We start from the raw sequence: 8,987 nt of genomic DNA, 5'->3' as shown, positions 1-8,987 counted from the left end.
CAGGGGGTCGACGCCTGAGTGGGAGGTGGAGGAGGAGATGTCATGAAACTTTAAAAACAATGATCGCTGCCTCTTGCTGAAAGTGCCAGGATCTTTTGCACATGTGATTTCCAGTCCTTTCAAAAGTGAGTATTATCTCCTCTTTACAGATGATGAAACCAAAGCTGAGAGATTAAGTAGCTTGGCTCAAATCGCACATCAAGAATGGCCAGATTAAAACCCAGGTCTGCTGACCTTACAGCGCAGGATGTTCCAGCACCTCGTACGCAGGACAGAGGTGCCCTGCGTGTGCTGCCAGACCTGTAGCAGCCTCGGGGACAACGAGGAGAGAAAGAGAAAGAAGACTATAGAAAGGAGAGTGACTTGTGGGAGTCTTCTTTAAAAGAAAAGCAAAGAACAAAGTTTTTTTCAGGAAAGATCCTTGCTTTTTATTAGAGTATAAAAAGAATAACTGAATCTTGTTAATTATTCATGAAGGAATCACAATGAATCTCCAATACTGGGGTGAATTTCTGAGTGGCCCAAGGAGCAGGCACATACATATTTGTAATAGATAATGACGCTCCTGGTAACAACTGTGGCTGTAGATGGGCAAGACTGGATGGCCTCCCTTCCTTCCTTCTTTCTTTTTCTGGCTCCCACTTATCAGTGAGTGCATGTGGCATTTCTCTTTCTGTGCCTGCCTTGTTTCACTTAACATAATTTTCTCTAAGTTCATCCCTGTTGCTGTGAATGGCAGAAGTTCATTCCTCCTTATGGCAGAGTAGTATCCCATTGTGTATACACACCACATTATAGAGAGAATGTGATATGAGGGAACGGCACCTTAGGTGTTTAGATATCATTGCTTTTTGGGGGTGTTGGGGGGCTGGTTGGTATGGGGATCTGAACCCTTGACCTTGGTGTTACAAGGCTGTGCTCTAACCAACTGAGCTAATCAGCCAGCCCTAGAAGCTATTACTTTAGAGATGGTATTTTTCCATCAAGTTTTATCATTTTGACAGGCAGAAATGGAGGTAGGGAACATTCCCAGAGTTTAATTAGCAAAGGCATGTTGGCAGGAATGACCCAGGTATGCTCAGCCCGTGGGCCACTTCAGCTGGTGCAAAGGTTGATTGCTTTGCAGACACAGTTAAGTTTTCTTTTTTCTTTTGGCAGCTGGTGGGCAAGGGGAACCGAACCCTTGACGTTGGTGTTACAAAGTGGCACTCTAACCAACTGAGTTAACTAGCCAGCCCCTAACTATCCTTACTAAAGCTAAACAGTAACCAGGAAAGACATGCTCTCTTCCCTGTCACCCAAGTAACACCCATTTCACTTTGTCTTAGATTTAAAAGTATACATTTGATCCCAGGAAAGAGCTGAATGATCAAGTTAGGCTGAAAAGGGGGCAGATTATGGGAAAAACGTATTTTCCAGGCAGGAGTATTTCTTTGTCTCTTCTTGCCCAGGCTCCCATTATTATTACCATATATCTTCAATGATTGGCAGTTTTTAATAAGAAGTTAATTTCAAAGAGAGAAAAAGACAGAAAGGTAGAAGGAAGGAGGGAAAGAAGGAAGGAAATAAGTCTGTGACGAATCTGGAATATGCAGTCTCAGTGAGAGGCGACAGATGATTAGCCCTTCCTAAAAACCCCTAAACACACAAAAGAACAGGTATCATTGATCTGACCATCTTTTTTTTTTTTTTTTTTTTTCTGGCTGGCTGGTAAGGGAATCAGAACCCTTGACCTTGGTGTTATCAGCACCCTGCTCTCCCAAGTGAGCTAACCAGCCAGTCCCAATCTGACCCTCTTCAACCAGGGGACCTAGCTGAAATGGAGTGTTCACTACCAATGAATGTAGTGACTTCTGAATGAGCGTGGGCCCCAGGCCTAGCAACCGGAAGAAGACTCTGAATTCTCAGAGCTCATATCCACATGTGAGCAATCATCAGAAGATATTGAAAATAAGGTTGTCCATGCCCATTGACCCCGGGGCGTTGCCAAGGCATTCCATTATAATGCTAGAGTCCCTGCTTTATGTTTCAAAATTCTCCAGTTCCAGGGACAGAACAGATGTCCTACTGGACCTCCCCAAGAAATGGGCACCCAGCATTCCACAGCAATGTCTTCTTGTAGAAGCAGAATGGTGCTGCATTGGTCAGACAGTGATCAATGATCTTGCATCCTAAACTGTGAGCAATCTGGCCTGGGCAATCTCTTCTTTTTTGAAGGACAGTACTATGTTTCCATCATGAAGTTCATTTCTCACAGTTCCTACAGTTGGGTTAGTCCAGTTCTTGCTCCTGGCTAGAGGCTCCAGGTGTGGCTCTGCCTCCTGGGTTCTTTCATGAGGCCATAGATGGCCTCAAGCTGAGGCATCCGGCTGAGTAGAAAGCTTCAGGCTGGGCCATATAAGCCCAGGTTGCGGGCAGCTTGGGAGATTCTGGGAGTTTTCCTTTGGGGAAATGGATAGTGAGCTGGTTTGCCAGGCCCATGTGAGTTCTTTAAGGAAGGAGGACACTGAATGCTGAGTTTTAGGCCAGATTCCACTGCTTTTGTTTGCGTACTGCCCACCTGACATTGATGCTGGGCTGCCTCTGGGATTTTGGGTCTTGGCTGAGTCACCTGATTGTTTTCAAATGAGTGTGGGTTTCCTTCTGGAGGGAGCCTTTCATCAGACCCCACAAGCTTGCCCTTGTAATTTATTTGATGATTTGTTTCCTGGTGGACGGTTTGGACCAGACGACACATCTCTAGGTGCGTGTACCATGGAGACTCAGGGACCTGAAGACAGCCTTTGCCATCCTCCTCCAGCATTCCCTCTGCCTCGGGATCTGCCTGTTCCAGGGACACTGAGCTCTTTTCCTTGTTAATCCAAACAGCACTGATCATGGACTCAGTAGGAGCAGATGTGTTCCCTCCTGAGAAGAGAAGGCACAAGCGGGGTCATCACTGGAAGTTACACGGGCCCCTCACATTTAGGGGGTCTCAGAGCTTTCCAGCTAAAGAAAGACCATACCCAGAATGGCAAGGAGGCCAGGTACCCAGTACATTGCATGCATGCATACAGACATGGATACACACATGGTCTCACTTGCACATGCTCACATATGCACATGTACTCCCCCCCACATATGCATACAATTATTCATTCATTCAACAGATATTTATTAGGCACTTAATATGTTCCAGGCATTATTTATTCTAGCTTCCGGGAATACAGCAGTGAACACTGAAACAAAACCCACACATTCATGGATGTGTCTTAGTAGAGTAGAAAAACAATAAATAAACGAATACACTTAATAAAATTTCAGGTGGTAACCAATGGTATGGAAAAATTCAAGCATAATAGAGGGCCAAAAACTGAAGTTAGGGAGTGATATCCGGGAAGATGTAGAGAGCTAGCATTTGAGAATTTCAAGGAGGAAGGACACATACAGATTCACACACATGTATGGCTTCACATACACTCACCAAGATGTAGAGAGCTAGCATTTGAGAATTTCAAGGAGGAAGGACACATACAGATTCACACACACTCACCGTAAAAAAGATTGTTCTTAAGTAATGGGGTGCTGTGTCCTGGGATTCTGACAATGGCTTTTCTACACAAGGCAGAGGAGAGAGGATCTGTGTTTTGAAGCAGCTCCTTTTAGAAAACTGGCCATTATCCTTCTCCCATTCCACAGACACTGTGCTGGGAAGACATTTGCAGCATCTATTGCTTCTCAGAACTGGCTTCAGAGCTGAGAATGCTTCTTCCTCGGGGACATTTATTTTAATACTTTGTGGAATATTATAGTTCATTGTCAACTCTTGGTGGCAGAGAGAGTGATGGGAATAAGTGAAAGGCATTTTCCTATAGAAAGTGGGTCTGAGGGGTCCCTCTGAGATGTCAGTTAAGTTCACTTGAGTGTTCTGGCACCTGCTACCACAGGAGGCCCTGTAGGTGACAAAGTGCATAGCAAGTGTAGGAGGATGGTGTTGGGGGAATAAAGTCAGAAGGAAGTCCCTGAGCTCGGGATCCAGAAATCCAAAAGAAATGAAACAGAAGACCAGATGCGACCGTCTCTGCAAACAGCCTCAGTCTTGTGAACACTGGTACCGCTGGTAAGACGCTTTGTAACAGCACTATTTTCTTATCATAACAAGCATGAATACCTTTACAAATATTCAAAGTGCTATGTACTTAGTTGAGAAGGAGAAAGGAGGGGGATATGCGGGGAGTCCCTATCCTCTCCCATCGTGAGTCTAGGAGGAAAGGACCTGAGGTGGACAGGCAGGTCTTGCTAGCGGGACCTGCTCAATGGTCAGCCCCAGCCTGACCGCAGAGCAGACCGTGCTGCGAATCCCGCCAGGAGCCTTCATGGCAGTCCCCTGCACACCTGAGGAATGGTGCCTGCTCTCCACTGTCCAAGCCAAAGAAAATTAAAGTAATTGCCTAAAGTGTTCAGAGAAATTTCGTATAATGTATATATTTTTTATCTGCTTTGGTTTTGGTCAATTGGGGACTGGGGATGAAGGAAATGTTCTAATTATTCAGACACTTTGCTAATTTTCCATCCTGGGTGCAATTTGCCAGAAGGTACGAGCTGGGGAAGGGGCATTCTGAGCCCCTCGATTTCTCTCCTCAGCTGGGATGAAGGAGGAGGGTGGAGAGAGAGAGAAGGAGAGGCTCAAGGGATGAAGAACCAACACTCACCCTAAACTGCCTGGTACCCTCTGCTGGGGTCGCTCTGGTCCAGTCAGTCAGGCAGACATGAGTTCCGGTCCTGACCACACCACTGACTTGACCCTGAGCCCCCATCTCCTCATCTGCGTGATGGAGATTGTGAAAGAGGAGCTAACTTACACGGCTGTTGGGAATGTTAAATGAAAGGCACGTATGAAACACCCAGGCCAGACAGAGTCCCAGGCCTAATCCCTCTTCTGCGTGAGATGAGTTACACTGTCTGAATGTGACAAAAGCCTATGCCTTTTGGACGCCAATCATTGGGGTAACTGGGGCTTCATAGATTAGGAAGTGGTTCACGGTGCCCTTATGTAGTAACAGGGCAAGCATGCTGCTCCTTGGAACTGCATTTCTAGAACCTAGATCCATCCCATAATGCTAAGATAGGGTGAAGAATGATGATTTCAGGGCCCTTTCTTGCATTAATCAGCTCCCAGAATTCCTGAGCTTCCAAAGGCAACCCAATGTCTTGAGGCACTGAAATCTCATTTTAGTAAGAGCCCAATCTGAGTGGTCACTCTGTCTTCCTGGGTCTCCCTGCTGCATTGGGCACTGAGGATCACTGTCTTCCAAAACCCCTCCCCTAGCTTGGCTTCATGACATTAAGAGCTCCTGGTTTTCTCCTACCACTTTAAAAAAGTTTTAATTGTGGTAAAATACACAGAACATAAAATTTACCATCTCAATCATTTTTAAGTGTACAGCTAAGTAGTGTTAAATTTACTCACAATGTTGTGCAACTGATCTCCAAAACTCTTTTCATTTTCCCAAACTGAAATTCATTTTTTTTTTTTTTTTAAAAAAAAGACGACTGGTGAAGGGTTCTTAACCCCTGGCTTGGTGTTGTCAGCACCATGCTCACCCAAGTGAGCCAACCGGCCATCCACATATAGGATCCGAACCCAGGGCTTGGTGTTCTCAGCACCACACTCTCCTGAGTGAGCCACGGGCTGGCCCCCCAAACTGAAATTCTATACCCATTGTGTGAAGTACGTGTAAAGCAAATGTACTTCACAGGGCCTGGTTTTCCAAAGACTTGCAGTTTCAAATATTGACCTTGCAAAGAACAGGAAATTTCCCCCAGGCTATAGTCTCTGTTGTAAGATAAAGAGTTGTAACACAGCAAGGTTGCTGGCTCAAAGACAGACAGGTTACTGATTGATATGTAAAGATACTGGGAAATTGCTGTAAGAAGAGAATGTTTGCTAAAATCAAGCTTTTGTTGGTGGATCAACTTAACTTCTTGAAAATTGCAGTATGGAATGTCTATTGTTAAACTTGTTAAACTGTACTTAGAAAAAAACCCACCTATGTTCTCTTCCTATAGCTTCCTGGTCTGGAGAATAAATGCAGGAAGGGAACCCCAATTCATGGTTACTTTCCCAAATGGAAGGAATGCCTCTCTCTTGAGGGTTCCAGGAGATTAACCCCTTTGGGGGGCTTCTCACTGCTCAGAAGAGATGGGCTTTGAGTAATCTTTGGTGGCTCCGTCACCCAGGGGAAAAGGGGTGACAAATCTGTGGGAGGCAGAGCAACACATCAAACAATAACTCCCCATTTCCCCATTCTACTTTCTGTCTTTATAAATATGACTATTCCACATACCTCACTTAAGTGGGATCATACAGTATTTGTCTTTTTGTCACTGACTTATTTCACTTAGTATAATGTCTGAAGTTTCATCCATGTTGTAACACTTGTTAGAATTCCTTTCCTTTTTATGGCTGAAGAATATTCCTCTTCTAGCATTCTGACTACTCCCTCTGTCTTCCCTGGCTTCTCTTCCTCTGCTTGTGCCTTAAATATTTGAATATCCCAGAACTCTAATTTTCACCCTGGTCTCATTAAATTGACATTGACCCTCCACACACAGTTTTATCCATGCCCATGGCTTCAACTACAACTTGCATGTTGATGATCCCAGATCTATGTCTGCAGCCTAAATGTCTCTCCTGAGGTCCAGGCTGGTTGGAAGATCTACAAGCAACTATCTCAAATGCAGCATATTTAAGAGCAAATTGATCTCTCCCTAACAAAACCTCTCCCCTGTATTCCCTATCTCAATAAATGGCACCCCCATCCACCCTTTTGCCAAAGTGTAGGGTACAATTGCTTTTTTGCCTCCCTAGCATCATTTTCACCTTATTTTTGTCATACTACCCTGATTTCTCCCTGGAGAGCTACCTTCTCCTTCACACGCAGTCCAAGTGCTTCCAGTGGCCTTTCAACTCAGACTCGTGTGGCGTGAGTGATCTGGGCCTCAGCCAATCAGTGCATAAAGTTCTGATGAACTTCACACATATTGATCCACTTGATTCCTACAACATCCTATGATTTAGGTACTACAGGTATTCCCACATGACAGATGAGGACACTGAGTCACAGAGAACAGACATAACTTGTTCAAAGCTGAATAGCAAGTAAACAGCAAAGCTGGGACTCAACCTCAGGCTCTGCTCCAAAACTGAGCACATGACCACTCCCCTTATACAGTGCACTGTCTCTCACAGTTATATAAAGAATGTGGATTTGCAAATTCCAGAAGTGCCTTGAAAGACCCTGACCTAGCCTGTGGGTCAGAAGTCTTCCCTGAGAAAGCCTTCTCCTGAGAACTCTTTGCATTAACCTACCGTAACTTATCACAGGGTAATAACAGAAGTGGGAAGCACTGAGTTACCAAGTGCAGGAGAAAGGGCCAGCAGGGAGGGTTGGGACCAGGGAATGGTGAATTCTATGCGGCATGTTGAGTTTGAAATGTCTTTGGTTCATGCCTACAAAGCAACCAGATAGTTGAGTCTGAATCACAGGTGTGTTAAACATGGTGTTTTTGTTTGATAAAGGTTTAATTTAATAAATGCTTGCTGAATGTCTGAATGAATAAGTACCCTTGAGGGTGGGATAGGTGTTTAGGAACCTGTCAGCTTATGCTCTGCAGTGATGGGGGCCCTTTGGCTATTCCGGTTTAGTTCAAATGGATCCCACTAGTTGGCAATGGACCAAGTCATGAGAGATAGGCTCCTTCTGCTCACGGGTACATTTTTGTCTCCAAAAGGCAGCACAATTCCTACCCTGGACAGTGAGGTCCCGCTGGCCCCAGTTCCTTCCCAGCCTGGCCTGGCAAAGGGCAGACCCCTCCGTGAGTCCCCTGGACTGTACAAATGGCCACAGAAGCTCTCAGGGCACAGCTTTAACCTTTCAGGGACTCCTCCCTTCTCACATGACCCACTCCTCTCGTTAGAGGACGCAGAGCTGGGAATTGACAACCGCTTGCTTTCTGAGCCCTGTGCTCCTAACTTCCTCCTGGCAAGAAATCTGCGTTCCCATAGGGAGGAGGCTTCTCCCTACAAGGAGGGGGTTTCTGTGTCTGATCACCCTCCCTGGCTGCTGTTTGAGGCTTGATATGCCTGGGGAGCCTCATGGGTCCTGCCTGAGCCCTGCACTTTCTCCAGCCCAGCCAGTTCCCAGGCTGTTAGGAATGCTGTGTCTTCTTTCTCTAGAGCCAGTTTCTCTGGTTTGCAGGAGGTGCTTCTGTTAGACTCAGCCAGGACACAGAGCTCCCATCACCCCACTTGGCCTAGCAGGGGGCCAAGCCTGGCTCACCGGGCTGACCAGTCTAGCAAGATCAGAACACAGAAGTAGACGCCAGGAGCAGTGCTGCTGGCCAGGTGCCTGGCTGAGGTCCTGGCTCCCTTGGCAGGGGGGACAACTGAGCAGAGGTGCTCTGAACTGAACGGCCTCCCCTTCTCTGGCTCTGGTTGCAACTACTCTGCTTTTCCCCAGCAGGAGGGCTGGCAGAGCCCTGGCCCTGCTCTCCCTGCACTCAGCCCCCCAGTTCCTCTCCCAGCCAGCACCCCCCTCCCCCAGCACCTGCCCAGCCCTACCTTTCGGGAGTACCACGAGATGGGCCTGGGTCCTCTGCTGCCTCCTCAAGCCTTCGTACTGGGCTCGCAGGACCTGGATGCTGAGCGGGGGCCCTTTCCCCGGGGCCTGAGTCCCGGAGCCCTCGGCCATGCAGTGAGACCCCAGCTGCCAGAAGTGGGGCAGGGCAGGGCACAGGCAGGGCAAGCCCTTCATCCGGATCCGATCCGGGAGGAAAGCAAACAGTGATGGGCGGGACCGGGGAAGGGGACGGGGAGGGGAGGGGAGGGAACTGGAGGGAGGAGGGGGTGGGGGACGGGGAGGTAAGAGAAGGGAAGTCGGGGGTGGGAGGAAAGTTGCAGGAGGAGGAAAGGAAAGGGCAGCGAAGGGACAAGAAAGAACGGAGGA

General features: G+C 47.2%; 1 protein-coding gene across 1 annotated transcript; it reads right to left on the bottom strand.

Moving 5' to 3' along the window:
- Positions 1 to 761: 761 nt before the first annotated feature.
- On the bottom strand, positions 762 to 8,795 carry LOC103587094 (chromosome unknown open reading frame, human C9orf152). The gene is made up of 2 exons (XM_008568495.1): positions 8,603 to 8,795; positions 762 to 2,907 (listed from the first exon to the last, which is right to left on the bottom strand). Exons 1-2 carry the CDS (start codon positions 8,793 to 8,795, stop codon positions 2,384 to 2,386), a joined length of 717 nt encoding a protein of 238 aa, XP_008566717.1. The 3' UTR covers positions 762 to 2,383.
- Positions 8,796 to 8,987: the final 192 nt, after the last annotated feature.

This window comes from Galeopterus variegatus, unplaced genomic scaffold, assembly GCF_000696425.1.
Source record: "Galeopterus variegatus unplaced genomic scaffold, G_variegatus-3.0.2 Scaffold416, whole genome shotgun sequence".
NCBI lineage: Eukaryota > Metazoa > Chordata > Mammalia > Dermoptera > Cynocephalidae > Galeopterus > Galeopterus variegatus.
Note: the sequence above shows the minus strand (reverse complement) of the source record. Positions and strands in the feature narration are given on the sequence as shown.